A 20,927-nucleotide genomic window follows, 5' to 3' on the forward strand; every position below is an offset into this window, starting at 1 on the left:
CTTTTGGTTGCCATGGCAACCAGAGTTCTGCATGGAATTAAATTCTTTGAACAATTTTTAAAGGTGACCACCAAAGGAACATTCCTGTGAAGTTTGGATGAAATTGGCTTAGTGGTTTATGAGGAGATGTCATTTAAAGTAAAAGTTTACGGACGGACGATGGACGGACGCCGGACGAAAAGCGATCACAAAAGCTCACCCTGTCACTTTGTGACAGGTGAGCTAAAAACTGACTCACTTCCCTGTGGATGAAGATAAATTTGAATTAAAATTCATAAATACTTATATTGGTAAGTGATACTTTTATCAGTTAGTGAATTTAGTCTCGCAAAGGGGGATTTCATCCCTTATCAGACAAATAAGGTGATTTATTTCGTCTGCTGCATATTCGCATTATTAAGTGTCAACTTTGGTTGTTAGTGACCATTTAAACAGGAGGAAAATGCGGTCGGAAGTATTTTTGAAGGCAACTGACGGTAGGTGACCACTGAATAAAGTGATAAAATTGAAGAAAATTCGTTGGTGTGTCACAAAGTGACCACTAAATGGTGACCATCAATCGGAGACGACCGTTAGGGCAGTTAAGACTGTATGTATTTATTGAGAAAAGCTATGTACAGTGACTAGCAGATTCTGATGTGTTTCTTTGTAGAGAATTTTACATGGGAATTTTTTAATCATTGTTCTTGTCCTGTTTACAGGTCATGGAGTATTTGCACGACAAAGAATTGAAAAGGGTGAAGCACTGCTGGAATATAAGGGGATATTGACATCTGATATAGAAGATGATGAGACAGGGTTTAAATATTACTTTAAACATAATGGGAAAATGTCTTGGTAAGATTGTTTGAATTTAATTAATTTTTGACTGTTCTGTTAGAAAATGTTAATGCCCATTTTAAATATGATTTTATTGAAAAACATCACATTTTCATATCCATAGGACTATTACAATAATTGTTTGTAACCTTGTTTGGGGGACATGTCCCTCAATATATTTATCTCTGTTGAGCTGATGATATGGGGGACATCTGTTGGTTTACCATAAATGTTCAGTATCATTTGGATTGTAATCTTACTTGTACATTGTAACTGTTCTATTGCTTGACGTGTATTTGATGGTAGTAATATTACCATTGGCTTGGTGGCTATTGCTAGTAATTGTTCTACTTTTAAAGATTTCTGAATTACAGGGATTTTTTTGGCTTATTTTATAGCCGTTATTGGGTCATATTCCCTATTGAAAATAGTATATTATTTTCCCAATATTGAATAAAAATTCTAAAACTTTGAAAATAAGGGCTCCTTCACTGTAATAGTGCGTATATGTTTAAAGATGCCATCCTAGACAGTAATTATGCATCCATCTAATCAGTGTAAAATTTCAGTCATACATTTCTTCCCAATTTTAACAAAACACCGCTGAAATTCCCAATTCCATGGGTATGGGTCATGTTCCCAAAATCCTTAAAAAAATCCCTGTGAATTAGGCAATATATAGCAAAAATGCCTTAAGGACTGATCTTAGTATTTATCAAATCTTTGAAACCCACCATCCAGGTCTTTCAGTGTGTAATTTGCCAATACACTGGACAAAATTTTGTGGATATTTGGTAACACTTGCTTATCTATTCATCTTCTAAAATACTTGCTGTAATCTTATTTCAGTATTGATGCCACATTCTCGGATGGACTGGGTCGGATGGTCAATGACCAATGCCAAAAAAAGGCAAACTGCAAGGTGAAAAAAGTAATTGAAAATGGTGTGAAGTTATGGCTATATGCAGTTAGAGACATTTTTGTAGGTGAGCAACTGACCTACGATGATGGAGTAAAAGACCTTCCATGGAGGAAACTGAAGGTATTTGATGCTTGCAGCACAATTTTTACCTAATTATACATTTTATTTGTTACAGTGAAATTGAGACAACTACTAGATAAATTCATGAACAATTTTAACTGAAAACAATCGAACAGTCTGGGAACAAAATTTCTTCCTTTTGAAACACAAAGCTATGATACAGATCTTTTTGATCCATTATAAGCACGATGGTTCATTTAAACATGCGTAAAATACCGTAGATGTGAAGTAATCTTGCACAGATGACTGACCTAGTAAGCTCAAATTGTTTACATGTGCCTTCACATTTCTATATTCGGAATATTTGGCCTTGTCAATTTAGAGAAATTTCTGTAGATTTTCGGTATGTCTCTGATAACCAGTGGATTGGTAGAACATGCTTAGATGAATTTTAAATTGGATTATGTAATTCATATACTGTAAAACACTTACTATTCGCGAGAAATTTATTTTTGCTAATATTGCGAGTTTTCTAAGACGCGAATTCATATTTCTCGCAAATATTTCACTTTGTCTATACCCTTGTCCAAAAATGAGCACTATCCGAAAATGCGTACACATGAATATATATCTGCGGGAAAGTATTGAAACCAGTTCTAGTTACATCATATAGCTAATTAAGTGTTGCAGCATATACATATCGTACAGATTACTAGTATGAAATATTTACCTGTAACAATTTGGTATTATTGAGGAATTTGAAAAAAACTTCTTTGCTGCATATTACCTGTGTCAAGGAAGGTAACTGTGACTTGCACTAGAATCAAGTATAAACAAATTAATGCGTCTCACAAAATTTTAATGGTATTTCTATAAATTGTTCTAATTAATGTGAAAATCTGTCCAACTTAAATTTCCAACACAATTTATCAATTGAACAATCCCAGCCTATAACTGACCGGAATAACTGTTTTGGTATTTGGTACAAATATTTTAGCACTTGCGAGTTGTTTGTAACATTTCTATTTATTGGCGACGCCGGTGAGCGGCGTCGTCTTTTATGGAATACTTTTTATTTTGGCCTATGGAAGGAGCTGTTATTATTAGCAGTTAATTTGATGTTGTGTTAATTATATTTATTTTGATTCGTAAAAATCAAGTAAACAAATATGTTGTTATATTTGTATTTAATAACTTTATATAAAAAGCATGTGCATTGTGATATTATTTTCACGAAATTGCAGGCTCAGATTAACAGCTTGTCCCTTTGTTTTATTGACAATACTAAAACCCGGATTTCGAATATCGTTGTGGTCTACATTGATGCTCATTCATTTATATATTTTCAAAACTTTCCTACAAGAAGAAAGTTCACCTGCAAATGAGTATTAGGATAGGTAATGGACTGTTGTAAACGATTATCCTATTGATTTTATCCATATTACGTTTATCTGTTGAACAGAATGGTTGTTTTTACAAAGTGTACCAGTATCCGGATGTTGACAGCTATCCGATTTTCTGCAATTACTGCTGTCACATGGCCATCTACTTTTTTATGAATACTTTACCATTAATTTGCATGGCATAATTAAAATGAGCCTGCAACATTTATTAATTTTGATGTTTAGGGTGTTCTTTTGGGTTTCATGTTTTCTTTATTTCAAGTGGAAGTAACTCATGTTTACTAAATTATTTGTTCTTTTCTGTCTATCTTAGGTATTGATTACAATTTTTGTTTTATAAAATTTACCAGTTGTAAGGTCATCAAAAGCATAGAGGCCCTGATGAGTGAATATTGATATATATATACTTTTACTGGCTTTATATACCCAATATTTCATATTTATTTAATAGAAACTTGGAATTATTAATGTTATGTGCATACATTTATATCTTAGTATATTGGTATGATGAGACTTATAATATTTCTGAATTTAAAGAGTTGCAGTTATGTCATTATTATTAAAAAGATGAGACTTTCATTTAAAGTTATAAATGATAATACATGTATTGATTGAAAATGTCCTGAAACTTGGATCAAGCAATATAATTGATAAAGCCTCAAAAAATCATGTTCTGAATAGTTATTCTAATTTTTTTCTAACATGTGCATAGTTTGAAAAGGACAGCTTCTGCCTTATCTATTTGTAATGGAGGGACACCGGTCTCAATCTCCAGGTCTCCTGAGTCAACCCGACAACAGACTTTTCATAGAGTAGATTGATACTTGTCCTTGAATAAATTTGTACACTAAATTTTATAGTGGGTGATTTGTGCCACATGAAAACCAACAAAGTACAAAAAGTAACCGGGCGCCAGATGAAAACATGAAAATACAATCTACCACAAAGTGGTTCGTTTGTTGCATTTTCATGTTTTTGCCCGGTGCCCTTGATGTAAAATACAAATCAGCCTTCATAAAATTTCTTATCATAGATATTGTACATGTATTAGCACAGTTATATTCTCTTTCAAATTGACCTGTTATAAATAATGGCACAACCAATAACTGTCTTAGCCCATTTTAGTAAAAATAAATATACAATAATAATTATATAAATTGTTATTTTAATTAAGACTATGAGTATGTAAGGTTTTTTTTCTTATTTATTAATTAAGAATTAATTATCTGTTAATTTAAAAATCTAAATATATGTCACGGTTTAGAACTGTTCACTATTTAGGGGAGAAAATGTGTAAGCGACCAGATAGCTCAATCGCTACAGCTGCGGTACATTATTCTGTGGGTCACAGGTTTGAGTTCTGGTCAAGCTGAAAGTTTTTCTCATCCTGTTACTGCAAATAACCATGAGTTTAATTCACTATGCTCTGTAAACATCAGAAATTCAAGTACATGAATCAATATAGTGGGGGAAAAAGGTTTAGGTTTAGAACTGTTTCATTATTAAAGAGAAAATGTGTAGCCGGCCGGATAGCTCAGTTGGTCTTCTGAAAGTCATGGGTTCGAGTCATGATCAGGCAGTTTCAGTCAGGGTTTAGAAGTGGTTTTTCAACTGACACATGTTTGATTCATTTAATAGATTGCATTTAATTTGAAATGGACAAAGGCAGTTTTGCTTGATACTTTTAAATCTACAAAAAGCATTTGGTTCAGTTGATCACACTAAACTGCACATGAAGAAGTTCTTTTTTCTTCTTCTTCATCTCTTCAAGCATCTGCCATATGTAATGACATTCTTGCATGGTTCAAGTCTTATCTATGATAGCAGCTGGTGAATGTGGCTGGTACTCCTTCTCTCTGAATACCTATGGTGTCCCCCTGATGTTCATTTTAGGTCCTCTTTTATGTATGACATGTCTGCAACCCTAAGCAATAAGCTTTTATTATATGCACAGGCACAAGTATCAGACCTGGGAAGAAAAAATATTACCAGATTGATAAAAAACCTGTGTTCATCTTTAAAGTGTCACAAACCAAAAAAAATGTAAATGATGACCCCCTTTAAAAATATACTTTAAGTTAATAGTATATTTTTAAAGGGGGTCATTATTTACATTTCTTTTTTGGTTTTTGACACTTTTAAGATGAACACAGATTTTTTATTAATCTGGTCATATTTTTTCTTCCCAGGTGTGATACTTGTGCCTGTCATTATATGATGATGACTCAGGTATCCTTGTATCTGGTAAAGTAAATCTTAAGATTGGTTTATTGACTATAAATTGTCTTTGCATCTTGGCAAGACAGAGTCTATTCTTTTTGGTTTAATTAAGTTTCAACATAAACTGGGCCAAGCCTCCAGGTCACATGAAATGGTACTGCTATAAAGTACACATCTTTTGTTAAGTATTTAGGTGCAAACCTGGATCAAATTCTTTTGGCGTCGCCCTTTGATGCTTTGCATCAATGCTTTTCTTGTTGTATCCTATAGTATTGTACTACAGTTTAAGCCGGAGGGTAAACATAATTGTTTACTACAGGTTAGGCAAATTACAGTACCGTTTAATTGATTTTCGTCTGCTTGCCTTTGAATGGCTAATCAGTGAAACTTTAAACTTTGACAAACACAGTGAACACATATCAAATAATTATCAAACTTTATTGACATATTTTTAGACAGACGGTTTCACTTAACAAGAAGATTAGCAAGCTATCAGAAATATTGATACAGATATAAATGCATTCGTCGTACAATAAACAATGCAAAGTAAGTGAACGGACAGGACAGAAATTATCCGAATGACATCAGGTTTCCTGTTTCACATTTTTCGGGAAGACACAAATTCAGGGCTCATCCGGAAGGGCGATTCAGGCGAAAACTTCGCCGTGTATATTTCTATTTCGCTCTCCCAAATGATCAAAGAGAAGTCAACATCGCCGATAAAATCTTAATTCCCAAAGACTAATTACTTGGCGATGTAAAGAGCAGAGAATGTATCCGCCCATACGACGACTGCTAATTATCATTATCCAATCAGAGCGTCGCTTTATACTACCCTTCTACCTGTATGCAAAGCGATAGACCGCCTACTCTAAACAGTAAATAATGAGAGCATCGGCCCGAAACGGGCAGTTTTGCGAGTTTAATACGGGATTAGGCGATAATTATAGATTGTTTTTTCCCCGATCATCTAAACACGTGCATATCTTCCCTAATTAATATACACGCGGTGTTTAACCACGGCTATCACAACACTGTTAGTCAATTAAAAATAATCAATTTCATTAATGATCAGCCACCGGATTAAAAACTTAAACATAGTTTTGAATGATTTCAGTCCTTCAACATGAATTAAAAATTGTTATGTCGCTCACATCATGGCTACAGGGCGAAATGCCCAAACCTAGCAGTAAAAGAAAGTTGCTGATTCTGATACACCTACGCGAAAATTTAAGAAAGCCAATTCGCAAAAATCTTACGATTGATATGTTGTAGACAGTGAGAGTGTTTGACATTGCTATCTTTGAAAAAATGCCAAATTTGACACAGCTTACGCACGTGGGCACGACATCTCGGAAAAACTACGAATCATGATCGGCATGCTACATATCGGTCATATATCATGTGTACATGTATATAACAACAAAATTTGTCAGGAAAGGAGTGTTCTTATAGTTTCAATATATATATTTGTTTTAATGTTATAAATATGATGCTCAGATTAAGATTTATCAATATTGTAAATTTCAAAAAGCATTATTTATAAAGATATTACAGTTAAACATTTCATGAAAATAAAGGGAGGTAATTAGAAATTTATTTTTTATAATTTCTCAGTCAAATTTTTCAATAAGAAATGAATGTATATAATTTTAGTGATCAAATATAATGTGCACAAATGTTTGCAGTATATATTTTACATATTCTTCGATGTTTGAAAATTGTTTTATAAGCATAATTATATGCACATAAAAGTGACATTACAACAGACAAGATCATAAAAGAATTTCAGTAATCATTCTAACAGAACAGACAGATATTGTTAAGCAATATCCAATGTAACTGTATCTTCTATTAAAAGTGAGGAAAGTACATGTAATAACATAAAATTAATTTATTTATCATACTTTTTCTTACACATTATTATCAATAAATCTACATGAAAATATATAAACAAATATTTAGAGAAAGCTTATAAATAGCTGATAAATAGATTAATTGTGTTTATATTATAGTTAAAGGATGTATAGCCATGCATGTTAATGCATACACATTGGGTTGTTTCCCTTCTCCCTTTTTTTTCGCGAGGAAGTCACTTCTCCCTAAAATTTCCCCCCAGGATGAGCCCTGAAATTTATGTTGACGCGAAATAATTATTTTTGACATTTTGCCTCAAATTCGCGAAATAAGGTTCTCGCGAAAAATAAGTGTTTTACAGTAATATTATGTGGATTTCTGGTCATTTACAAAGCTTTACCAGGAATGCTAAACAGAGCAACAGATAAGCTTTAAAAGTGAATTGGGTATTACTCCATCATTTCCTTTGGAATTGGGTATTGGCTCCATTTAATTAGGTATTCCAAAATTCGATACCCTATGATTTCAAGATCAATTGGGTATTTAATTATGAAGATATGAATTTTATGGTTTTAATATCAATGAAATTTGAACTGTTTTAAAAAGAAAATAGGATTAACAATTTACTAGAACTTTTCACAATTGTTTTATTTTTTATTTTAAATGCTCATGTTGTTTATTATTTACGACCGTATTGTTACAAATCATCTTCCCTTTTTGTACAATGCCATATTACTTTCAAAGCGTCTATTGATACAGCTGGGACCTACTTATTGATGGTCTCTCAAAATCAAATGTCTCTGCCGGTCTGTAAAGACTGTCGACCTTAGTGGACAAATCAACGGTCTCATGCTTTATAGATATGGCTTAGTCGGTCTTTGGAGACCGGGACTGTCGAAGACCGGAGACTGTTGATTAGTTTGCATTGATTCGGGAATATTCGGATAGCATGCATATCGATATAATTTGTCCAAAACTACGAGCGTACGACAGATTAATTTTGTGGTGATGAAAATGAAAATACGCAGGGGTTTTTAAGACAATTGCTTATTTTATTTTCTTTAATGGGTTTTGATAAGCATTCTCAAAAAAACAATTGCGTATTTTATAAAATTAATTGTGTAAATATGCAAATACGCATCTTATCTGTTGCTCTGCTAAATGTTAACATGGGTGGTATTTTCACATCCATGCAAAATTCTAGATAAAATATTTTTGGCAGTTAGGGAAATCACCTCGAGTGAGACAGGTTAATCTTTTACAGAGTGATTTGAATGTGCAAGTACTTACAGAAGTATCAAGCAACATTGGTTATTATTGTTAAGACAATACTTTGTAAAATTTTGCATTATACTAGGTCACTATTTTATAAGGTTTAAAAATGCCCCTAAGTTGAACAGGTTCCAAGCTGTACATCTCAAACTGAGTTTTTCCTTCATTTTTAGGATGGAGATACTAGGCCTATTTTATATTCCTGTCCAAGTAATTTTGAAAAATTGTTTGTTACCCTTTAAATACAGTCAGACCTAAATTTACCTAAAGGATCATGCTGCTGTTGTGAAAAAGTCAGTAAAATAGTTAGTAGTTTGTGTCTTTTTTGTGCATACAATGCAGAAGAACTGAAAGGATGGCAAAAAGGTTTGAAACAAAAGGGTTTTTTACCATTAATCCCCTTATAAGTTTTCTGTAGCATTTGCCTGCCTTTCCCTTTTTTTCACGTGTTTTTACATATGTAGTATATATGTAGGTATTCCTATATATATATAGAGTTAACCCGCTAGCGGTTTAGTAAGTGCCTGAAAGTTTTAAAACAAGTTCTTTTTTGCAAAATTTATATGTTCCAATATCTGATCCCATAGCTGAGATTTAAGTCTGACTGAGTTTTTTTCTGTTAATTTAGTTTTTGATAGTTACACCTTTATAAGTCAGGATGACATTTAATTTCTAGTTTATATCTCTTTTTTAACCCTTTCCCTGCCATAGGGACGGCGTCCCTAATGCCGTCCCTGTTATTTTCGGCGTATTTGCCATATGGACTGCTTTAGCCGTTTCTATAATAATAATAGTAATAATAATAAATTAATAATAATAATAATAAAAATAATAATAGATATAAAGAAAATTATACCATCGACAATAATTATTATTATACTCACAGATTTGGAAACATATATAATTATTATAATACTAATAACAAAAAGTAATAATTATATTAATTACTAATATAGAAATTTCTTAGAAAACGCCTCTTGCAAATAGGTGATCAATAAAACAATAATCCTCTGACAGCGAAAGGTTAATTTCATAAGACAGACCAAACCACTTTTCAGACAAACTGACCATTGTCATTGCTGCCCTTTTAAAAGGTTGTAGCACTCAAGGGGAGGCAAATAGTTTTAGCACTGTCCATTCACCAGTCTCTTTCATTTTCTGATTGTATGTCCACATTGCTGATCAGACTGAATTTCATGAAACGTAATAGATAGATATTTGTATTGCGACTGTGTGAGGATGCATAAGTAGGTTTAGTCCAAATTGGTGTTGTGATCAAGAGTTATTGCCTTATAATAAAATAAAATTGCACTTTTTTGTCTGTTCAGTCACTTCACTTTTTCATCAAATCAGCCTAATGACTTAAGAGCCAAATAAGTTATTCCATGTTATTCATAATACATGCACAAACATGTATCTGCTTAAATACAGTTATTGCTTAATCTAACTGATGTGCCTTACAAACTTGGCTTTAGCCCGAATTATACACAAACATTTTGGGTGTGGTCTGTAAAATTATGGCTTCCTCACGAAGATGAGACAATGTGTTTTACTTTCTGGATGGATGGAAGGAGGGTGGGATGTATTTGGTACATTTCTATATTGTTCGCTATTACTCTAGAATGCTTTTATGCACATGGTTAAATTTGCCTACCACTTTTTCTCATGAAATGTAGAACAGTACCAAACATATATATATATATATATATTAAACAAGTAAAATAATACAGTTCCTGTGTCCATGCTTCATGAAGTAGGTACAAAAATTACTATTTCACTCATTTTTGCATAGATTCTGAATTTCATTTCATATCTTTATGGAGAAGATATTACTGATGCACCAGCACCATTAGAAGACTTGAATAGAGAAAATATATATGTTGGGGCAGGTAAGTTTTAAAACAAAACTTCTCTTTTTATATAATGCTCCTCACCTATGTTTTAATTCACTGAAGAATTTCTCTCCATTAGACTTTCGTACCACCAGAAACTAACTTGAGCAGAGTACATCAAACTTTTTACTGCCATAGGCTATGCAAGTCTTAGAATGAATAATCATTATGGGTGTGGGTCACAATATTAACCCTTTCCCTGCCATAGGACGGCGTCCCTAATGCCGTCCCTGTTATTTTCGGCGTATTTGCCATATGGACTGCTTTTAGCCGTTTCTATAATAATAATAGTAATAATAATAAATTAATAATAATAATAATAAAAATAATAATAGATATAAAGAAAATTATACCATCGACAATAATTATTATTATACTCGCAGATTTGGAAACATATAATTATTATAATACTAATAACAAATAATAATAATTATATTAATTACTAATATAGAAATTTCTTAGAAAACCCTCTTGCAAATAGGTGATCAATAAAACAATAATCCTCTGACAGCGAAAGGTTAATTTCATAAGACAGACAAAACCACTTTTCAGACAAACTGACCATTGTCATTGCTGCCCTTTTAAAAGGTTGTAGGCACTCAAGGGGAGGCAAATAGTTTTAGCACTGTCCATTCACCAGTCTCTTTCATTTTCTGATTGTATGTCCACATTGCTGATCAGACTGAATTTCATGAAACGTAATAGATAGATATTTGTATTGCGACTGTGTGAGGATGCATAAGTAGGTTTAGTCCAAATTGGTGTTGTGATCAAGAGTTATTGCCTTATAATAAAATAAAATTGCACTTTTTTGTCTGTTCAGTCACTTCACTTTTTCATCAAATCAGCCTAATGACTTAAGAGCCAAATAAGTTATTCCATGTTATTCATAATACATGCACAAACATGTATCTGCTTAAAAACAGTTATTGCTTAATCTAACTGATGTGCCTTACAAACTTGGCTTTAGCCCGAATTATACACAAACATTTTGGGTGTGGTCTGTAAAATTATGGCTTCCTCACGAAGATGAGACAATGTGTTTTACTTTTCTGGATGGATGGAAGGAGGGTGGGATGTATTTGGTACATTTCTATATTGTTCGCTATTACTCTAGAATGCTTTTATGCACATGGTTAAATTTGCCTACCACTTTTTCTCATGAAATGTAGAACAGTACCAAACATATATATATATATATATATATATATTAAACAAGTAAAATAATACAGTTCCTGTGTCCATGCTTCATGAAGTAGGTACAAAAATTACTATTTCACTCATTTTTGCATAGATTCTGAATTTCATTTCAGATCTTTATGGAGAAGATATTACTGATGCACCAGCACCATTAGAAGACTTGAATAGAGAAAATATATATGTTGGGGCAGGTAAGTTTTAAAACAAAACTTCTCTTTTTATATAATGCTCCTCACCTATGTTTTAATTCACTGAAGAATTTCTCTCCATTAGACTTTCGTACCACCAGAAACTAACTTGAGCAGAGTACATCAACTTTTTACTGCCATAGGCTATGCAAGTCTTAGAATGAATAATCATTATGGGTGTGGGTCACAATATTAACCCTTTCACTGCCATATGCCGTCCCTGTTATTTTCTAAATAGGTGATCAATAAAACAATAACCCTCTGGCAGCGAAAGGGTTAATGAAAAGGCATTGTATCTTGACCATTTTGATTAACATATAGACATTTTCAAAAATTCAATACAGAATAAAAGGGTCTGTTAGTTATGCAGCTGAAATTCAAGTATTTGTTAAAAAATAGAAATAAAAATAAACATAATGTGGTTTGTGTGCCGCATATAGATTTAATCGACTGTTGGTTAAAATAATTAAAATATAAACAAAGCATGAAGGCAACCCAGATTACCATTTGTAAAGCAGCAAAAGTCTCGACTTATGCATGAAGAAATGAAAGTTTGATTCATGTCTTTACTAGTTGGTCTCTTATTTATAGTTGTCGTCAAGTTACTTTCATTTATGATTCAGAGTGTATTTGCTTTCAAAGAATATTGCTTTATTTAGTAATAGTTTAGCCATTAATGAGTGGGCATTCTTGTCCGATGGCCACATTTTTATTTTCAGTCTGGTGTAATAAAATGGTGCTATTTTAAGACTTATACTAAAATCTTATTTAGATTTAAATCTCAATGATTGTCCTTCAGGAGAAGTATTCGTAATGACATCTACATATGATACATTCTTCATACAAAGTTAAAAAGTTTTGTTCATGTATTTCAGTGCAAAGTCTAATGACATAATTGTGAAAAATGCTACAGCCCATGAGAAACTCATAGAAGTAAATCAGCTTGGCCAGGTAATGAATAAATATTTTCTTGAGTTTTTAAGACAATTGAAAAAAATGATTGTTCACACAGAATTTATCTTTCAATTGTTTTTGAAACTATAAGCTTATAAAGGCACCCTTTAATCCATTCCTGAAACCAACCAGTACTTAGCAATGATCCTAGTGTGACATGTTTATCACTTGGCCACACAGCCACACAAAGTGATTAATTGTTTTCGTAACCAATTATAAGTAAGTTTAGAACTATTATAATCTTGTTCTTACCAGCCAGTAAGACTGAGGGATATAAATGTATACACATATTGAACATTTTAATATAGAGTTAATTCATCTCAGCCACTGTGAGTTTTAATGAATCTCTGACTACAGAAAGCAGTGATAAATTGACAACAAACTTGTTTCACTTCAGGCATATCATTTTAGGGAAATTTGAGCATTTAATGTTAGTCTCTACAAATCAAAGTTTCTACTTTTTGTTCTTTTCAGATTTTTTTGGTTGATTCATGCACACATCATGTTAAAAGACTGCAGGACAATGATATGTTTGAAGTCGGAGGAAGGGCATTTAAATGGAAACTTGAAAAAGGTAACTTGTTTTGAAAAATAATAAATGTCATATTGTACTAGCAAATTGACTTGGCACATAATACTAACATTTTAGCTCACCGGAGCACGTAGTGCTCAGGTGAGCTTTTAGGATCCATGAATGTCTGTCGTCATTCTGTCGTCTGTCAATTTTTTTGATTTTGAAGTTTTTGTGACTTTGGTTCATCCTAGGACTATATATTTAAATTCAAGCAGACTGTTGTATGTTTTTTGTTTATCCTGGTTATGTCTTATCCTTTGCTCTAACCTATTGTTTTTGTTTTACGTGGAACTTATTCTGCAATGAAAAAAAAAAACACTTTTAAGCAAATAAACCATCTAAAATATGTAATTGTTACACAAAAGGTGTAAATCCTACTTTTTTCAAATTCTGAGTTTGAACATAAGTTTAATTATAACCCAGGACTAATGACCATCTTCACTTTTATTAACATTCCCTGTTTGAATAAAATATCATACACGTTGCAAAAATGTTATATACAATGAGGTATTGATTGGTGAAAGAAAAGTCAAGCAAACATTTATATTTATACTTCTAACACAGCACACGCTTTTCCCAACATAAACAAAGAGTGTCCGTGTCATTTTATAATTTCGTCTTAAACTCACAGGCTGTTGAAATGCCCTCCCGCGTATAATTCCACTTATCTGTGCTTTGCGCATGCTTCATGAGCAACTCCGGATACCGGAAAACAGGGTTTTATCCATACAGTAAAAATAGATCACATTGTTTTTGTTTTCCACGTGCTTGACCTACTTGTCAGGTTGTCAGTTTCATGAAAAAATGTTGATTGTCGTCGGATGTTTTCCGGAATATTTTTGCTTTAGATATATGTGATCATGTAGATCTGAACAATTTTAAATAAATAAATGTGTAAATGTACGGTTTTAGTTCTATTCAGTCGACTTTCTCCATTGATACAACAATATATCGACATAGACTGGAACAGCCGCAAATATATGCAAATTACCTTTAGCAAAAAAGGGTAACTCTGATGCGCCAAATAAACTAGTCCATTCATAATTTAATTCCTCTTTTAGATTACTGCAGTGAAGATTAGAATTGAAATTGATCTTTTATTTATCGAGTTTTGCAAAGTAATAATACATGGTATTTAGTTCAGATGCTTGTAATTAATCACTCAGGCCTTTGGCCTTTGTGATTATATTACTACGCATCTGAACTAAAACCATGCAATATTACTTTCCAAAACTCTCAAAATCAAGATTGATTTCATAAATAACTAACTTGTTTCTGTATCTTCTTTGTTCTTATAAATTTCTTTTAATTTATGTAAGGTAGGGTTTTGTCCTCATTCAGTTTCTTAAAAAGCATATTTTTGAAAGAGAGAATATACATTTTTTTACTTTTGTAGATTTGAAATAGAACTGTTAAGCTCTGAATTTCTAGATAATATTAATTGAACACACAAGTCAAATAAAGGGAGGGGGATAGTTTGAAAATTTTATAACTATTTTGAAACTTTGATATCCTGTAACATTTATGCCATATACCAGGTTAGAATAATGTTTTACAGGCGAAAGAGATGGTGACACCCAAGATACTGAACTGCAAGATGAACTTGAGCCACCATATACTGTACATTTAATGGTATAAACATTAATATACATTTGGAAAATTCAGAATAAGATCAGTGAAGGGATCATGGAATAGTCTAAATCATTAGTCATAATACTTGTTTTTATACCCCGACAAATGAAGTTTAAGGGGTATCTTGGAGTCAGCTGGTGGTTGGTCGGTCTATTGTATTCAGCTTTGTGACAACTTGTAGTTTTGCTTGACTCAACATGATTAGCAGTCTGTAAGAATTAAGTAATAATTGTATGATGTATGTGACAAACTTCCATTTAATTACTTAAGTTGAGCTTATGTCAAAGACATATCAATCAATCAATCTGTTTAAAAAACTTCATCACAAAACGAAACGCTATTAACAGATTAAGTTCTCTAAACTAATAATGTTAAGCTTGATATTTAAGATTTGGTGTTGTATTTAATTTATTTATGTAAACTTTTTTTCTTAATTTGCTACTTTGCAGGATAACTTTGTTCCTGGTTCAGAGTCTGATGAATCTGAGATAATACCTTTCCAGGTAAGAAATTTTCACTGATCCTTTGATACTCTCCTTACAAATTGCTCAATGTATTTTTAGCTCAACTTTTTGAAGAGCATTCATGCCTATGTAGTCACCCATTGGTCAGCATCAGCGCCCCTGATGTTAAGTTTTTGTGTTCGTGCTAGAATCTCCATTACCACTGCAGGGAATGTATTGAAACTTTACATACCTGTTCACTGTGATTACCTTGCGTAATTGCCACAAGTCCCATAACTTATATTGGCTAATCAATTTAACTGCATTGTGCAACATTGTTGTCAAAGCAATCTCTGGGCCTGCAGATCAAGAACATATTTAAAATGAAAAGTTGTCAATTCATTTAATTAAAAGAATCATTTGGATGTAAAGCAACAAACAATGGTTGCCCTCAACTAGTACAATCAAGGTCAGTCAATCAAAGGTCAAGATGACAGGGTCATACATGGCCTTTAGAGACAGGTGAGCGATTTGGGCCATCATGGCCCTGTTGTTTAATATTAGCAAAAAGTTGCATGCAACTTCTGAATTTTTTATGAGGGTTGCATAAACATTTGACAGACATTTTCATTAAAAAGAGGCTGTGAGTTGAAATAATATTTGATATTGCTTGAGATATGTACTAGTCCTGTTCAGTTTAGATTTTCTGTAATTTTATAAATTGAAAATGTTCTTGAAACTATTTCAGGAGGTTGAAAATTTTAGGTTAGGAAATGCTGACTCTACCACAGGAGGAGAGGAGAATGAAGGTATGAAATGGAATCTTAGTTTTCAAGTCAGATTTGCATTTTTTATGTTATTTTTTAGGTATACATGTATGATAATAGGTTATGGATTCATTATGTTTTGTTGGTAAAAGGAAAGAATATTGTGACTTTTACAAAGCCAATCATAATGTTGTGTGTGTATTTCTGGGAAAAATGGTTACAGAAAAGTCTTGCTTTACAATAGACCCTTACTTACTTTTAAAAATCCCAATTTTTTCATACACAAGTAAATGGTCGCTAGACTAGAAAATCACAGCTAACCTGCTACATTTCTATTGCAAACAGGATGTACACTCTTTTATCTATACACTTAATGACACATAAGTAAAATAAGTATTAAAGATTGTGACAATAACTAGTGCTTTTGTGGTGCCTTAACATAACTAGCATAATTACATATTTCTTGTCATTTTACAAGATTTTTGTTGCTCATGTAGCTGACATGGTCAATTATGAGTTAAAGAAATGCCAAAGATATGAATTTTGGAGATGGAATGGGTCTCAAAATTAAGATTGACCTGGTAATAAGATCACTTCTCACAGACTCAGAAAGTGGTGTTAATAGTGAGACTTAACTTTACCAGCTTTTGTGATGAAATTGCAAGGCAAAAATCTTTCTAAAAAATTCTCTGCCATTTTTGGTATTGAAGGTTTTCACAAGAAAAATTTGTTCATGTACGTTTTTTTCATTAATATTCATTATGTAATTACAACATCTCTGCATCTTTATATATGAATCTAGTTAGTGTAAGGACAAAGTATGAAATGGTTTTATACAACACTTATTATACACGGGCAAACGAAGTTTTCGGGGGTATACTGGAATCACCCTGGTGCTTGGTTGGGTTGGTTGGTTGGTCTGTCCTAAAATGATGTGGAATCTTGTGGCTCAAACTACTCTTACGCTTTTCAAGCAAATGTTTTCAAATTTTGTATATGCATTGTTGATGGAAGGAAGATGTCAAGACATATTTTTCATGACCCAATTTCCATTTATTCTAGAATTATGACCCTTGGAACTTAGTCATTTTCTACTCATTTCAAAGGTATTGATGTGGAATCTTGTGGCTCAAACTACTCTTACAGTTTTCAAGCAAATGTTTTTAAATTTTGTATATGCATTGTTGATGGATTGGAGTTGTGCATGACACATTTTTTTGGAAAAATTTGATCACCTGAAGTTTAGTTATTTTCCCTTGAACTTTGTGAAATTTTGTCCTGAGTCAAGTAGCGTGCGGGGGTATTAGTCACATTCAGTGACAATTCTAGTTAAGTGATGTACTCTCTGTAAACTAAGTATAAGACAGGGATTATTTTATTTACACTTTAGGTATTCGACATGACCAAGTGATGACAGTCAACACAAAATTTGATCGGAAGGGGAAACATGACTATTCTAAAGTTCATGCTTGTGTCTATTGTGGTAAACTTGATTTGAAAATAAGTTGACATCTGTGCAGTAAACATAAAGATGAAAAGGAAATTGCTCAGTTGCCAGCCCCATCAAAAATAAAGAAAAACACTCAGATAGACAGAGAACGAACTTTGGATGCACTCAGGAATGAAGGTGACTTTCTGTATAACATTGAAGTACTCAAAAATCCATGTGACAGAAGGGAACTCATAGTTTCTCGAAGACCAGAAAAAGGAGTGCATGTAAAAGCAGACTACCTTCCCTGCAAACATTGTCTAAGGTTCTATGTAAAAGGCGATCTTTGGAGACATGGGCAAAGGTGCAAGTTTTCACCGGATCCTCTTTGTTCAGAAACAGTTACCTTAAATGAAGAAGTTAAGGTACAGAGTAAGATGGTAGCTTCGGGAATGCGAATACTCTATGGGGCAGGAGTCAGATTAGCAAAGGAGAATGGGCAAGATACAGAAAGAGAAGAGTTCTATGTTCACGTGTTACAAGCACTGCAAGATGATGCGATTGGAAAGCGGGTCAAAAATTATTCTGGCATCTTAATGTTTGGCAGGACGCAATTTGAAAGACTTGGCCGAAGAAGAGCTGGGGAAGTCAGATACAGGATGCGACTTCTAGAAAGAATCAAAGAAGAATTAAGATCAATCTGCAATGATGACAGCACTGAATTGTCAAATTTTTTAGCACCTGATAAATTTGATGCTTTGGTTGAAGCAGTACGTAGGACAGTGGGTGTCAGTGATGAGAGAAGTCTTAATGGCGTTATAATGTTCTCAAAACCAGAATTAGCAAAGAAAACTGGACAATTGATTAGTAAGTTCGCAGAAATGATCGAAGGAAGACTGGTTGTGGATAGAGACATGGAAAGAAGGAAAGATGTCGCAGACTTTTAATACTTGTACTCGAAACAGTGGTCAACTAAAATTGGAAGTATAGCACACCAAACTTCAGTGGAAAGAAGGTTCAACAAAAAACAGCTTTTACCCCTCACTGAAGATTTAGTGAAATTACAAACTTTCTTAGACAAAAAGATGAAAGACGCTGAGAAAGATTTGTTGAGTGAACCAGGAAAGCAAAATTGGCGAGCATTTGCAAATTATTTACTAACAAAAATTACTCTGTTCAACTTTAGACGTGGAAATGAGTGTGCAGCAATGCAAGTTACTAAGTATCTAGAAAGAGCAGATTGGAGGACTGGAAACACCGAAATTTACAACTCCCTCAACAAATTAGAGTGTGAATTGGCTAAAAAGTATGTAACATTTTGGCTTATATTTTGTACTTATTTTTTTTCCCTTTAAGCATTGAAATATTAGGGGTGTAACAATTAAATAGTATATTGTTTAATTTAATTTCAATATGGTTCACAATATACGATGATATGAACAAACTGTACTGAATGGTACAGTATTGTTTATACCCAATCTCAAGTGGATTAATTCTATTATTTATAGAATTGAAACAAAATGGTTACAGTTGAGTTTGTGTCATAAATATAGAAATATTTTGGCTTAGATATTGGAAGTGAGATTCAGTCAGAAATGTTCAAATTTTGATTTTCTATATAGGAAATATTTCCTTTGTAAATTGCCAACGAGCATTTTTAGCTCACCTGTCACAAAGTGACAGGGTGAGCTTTTGTGATCGCTTTTCGTCCGGCGTCCGTCCGGTGTCCGTCTGTCCGTAAACTTTTACTTTAAATGACATCTCCTCATAAACCACTAAGCCAATTTCATCCAAACTTCACAGGAATGTTCCTTTGGTGGTCACCTTTAAAAATTGTTCAAAGAATTTAATTCAATGCAGAACTCTGGTTGCCATGGCAACCGAAAGAAAAAACTTTAAATATCTTCTTTTAAAAAACCATAAGAGCTAGAGCTTAGATATATGGCATGAAACATCTTCTAGTGAGTGTCTACCAAGTTTGTTCAAATAAAAGCCCTGGGGTCAAAATTGGCCCCGCCCCGGGGGGTCATTGATTTTCCCTATATGCATATAGTAAAAACTTAAAAAAAACTTCTTTTAAAGAACCCAAAGAGCTAGAACTAAGATATTTAGCATCAAACATGTTCTAATGGGTGTCTACCAAGTTTGTTCAAATAAAAGCCCTGGGGTCAAAATTGGCCCCGCCCCGGGGGGTCATTGATTTTCCCTATATGCATATAGTAACTAGAACTATCACTAAATGTGATTAATACCCCCACAAGACTGCTTCGGAAATGAGGATGTAACTAGTAACAGAATACCTTGTAAAAGAATTGAAATATAGAGTTATGGTTGTGGGCAATTAAAGATAGTTGTGGTTCTTGTATATTGCATTTCCTTTCAATGTGGTTGGCCATTGATGAAGTTTTATTGAATTACTCTGTAATAAGTCCAGAAAGAGAAAGAAAAGGAACAAAGGGCAATAACTCTATAAATACTGAAGATGTAGTTATAGTTCTTGTGCACTGCACTTCCTCTTTTTGTGCTTGACCATTGTATGAAGTTGTTTTGAATTTCAACCAGTACGTTTTAAGTTATGCTCCAGACAAGGAAAAGTATCAAAGGGCAGTAACTCTGTATTTTATCAAAATGGAGTTGTGGCTCTTATGCACTGCACTTCCTTTCAATGTCCTTGACAACTGTATGAAGTTGTATTGAAATCCAAACAGTAGTTTTCAAGTTATGCTCTGGACAAGGAAAAGTAACAAAGGGCAATAACTCTGTAATTTGTCAAGATGGAGTCTATGGTTCTTGTGCACTGCACTTCCTTTCAATGTGCTTAACCATTGTACGAAGTTATATTGAATTCCAACCATTAGTCTTCAAGTTATGCTCCGGACAAAAAAAAAGCAATGGAAAAGTAACAAAGGGCAGTAACTCTGTAATTAGTCAAGATGGAGTTATGGTTCCTGTGCACTGCACTTCCTCTCAATGTGCTTGACCATTGTATGAAGTTATAATGAATTCCAACAATTAGTCTTCAAGTTATACTCCGAACAAAAGAAAGCAATGGAAAAGTAACAAAGGGCAATAACTCTGTAATTACTTTAGATAGAGTTATGGTTCTTATGCACTGCACTTCCCCTTACTGTGTTTGACAATTGTATGAAGTTGTTTTGTGTTTTGACAATTGTATGAAGTTGTTTTGAATTCCAACCAGTAATTTTCAAGTTATGCCCTTATTGTGTTTGACAATTGTATGAAGTTGGAATTTCAACCAGTAAGTTATGCCCCGGACAAGGAAAAAGTAACAATA

The 20,927-nt window shown here is 33.1% G+C and overlaps 2 protein-coding genes across 2 annotated transcripts; both read left to right on the forward strand.

Annotated features, from left to right (window-relative positions):
- Nucleotides 1–224: 224 nt before the first annotated feature.
- LOC132754280 (N-lysine methyltransferase KMT5A-A-like) lies at nt 225–13,361 on the forward strand (the record flags this gene model as incomplete). Its single annotated transcript, XM_060744898.1, is given in 7 exon segments — nt 225–290; nt 702–837; nt 1,669–1,861; nt 8,727–8,763; nt 11,759–11,836; nt 12,709–12,784; nt 13,262–13,361. Coding segments are annotated over 6 exon segments (530 nt in total), but the record flags the coding sequence as incomplete, so codon positions are not given.
- Nucleotides 13,362–14,489: 1,128 nt separating this feature from the next.
- Nucleotides 14,490–19,850, forward strand: LOC132754279 (uncharacterized). The gene is made up of 5 exons (XM_060744897.1): nt 14,490–14,511; nt 14,920–14,993; nt 15,443–15,496; nt 16,185–16,303; nt 17,724–19,850. Exons 1-5 carry the CDS (start codon nt 14,490–14,492, stop codon nt 18,577–18,579), a joined length of 1,125 nt encoding a protein of 374 aa, XP_060600880.1. The 3' UTR covers nt 18,580–19,850.
- Nucleotides 19,851–20,927: the final 1,077 nt, after the last annotated feature.

This window comes from Ruditapes philippinarum, unplaced genomic scaffold (genome assembly GCF_026571515.1).
Source record: "Ruditapes philippinarum isolate M1 unplaced genomic scaffold, ASM2657151v2 ctg10798_1_1_1_1, whole genome shotgun sequence".
NCBI lineage: Eukaryota > Metazoa > Mollusca > Bivalvia > Venerida > Veneridae > Ruditapes > Ruditapes philippinarum.

What these genes read in the sequence shown, in the direction of transcription:
- LOC132754279 (XM_060744897.1), top strand. Translation starts at nt 14,490, where the DNA reads ATGGTATTTAGTTCAGATGCTT. An exon ending in GGTATTTAGTTCAGATGCTT is followed by an intron (nt 14,512 to 14,919) that starts GTAATTAATCAC and finishes AATGTTTTACAG; the next exon opens with GCGAAAGAGATGGTGACACC. An exon ending in CTGAGATAATACCTTTCCAG is followed by an intron (nt 15,497 to 16,184) that starts GTAAGAAATTTT and finishes AAACTATTTCAG; the next exon opens with GAGGTTGAAAATTTTAGGTT.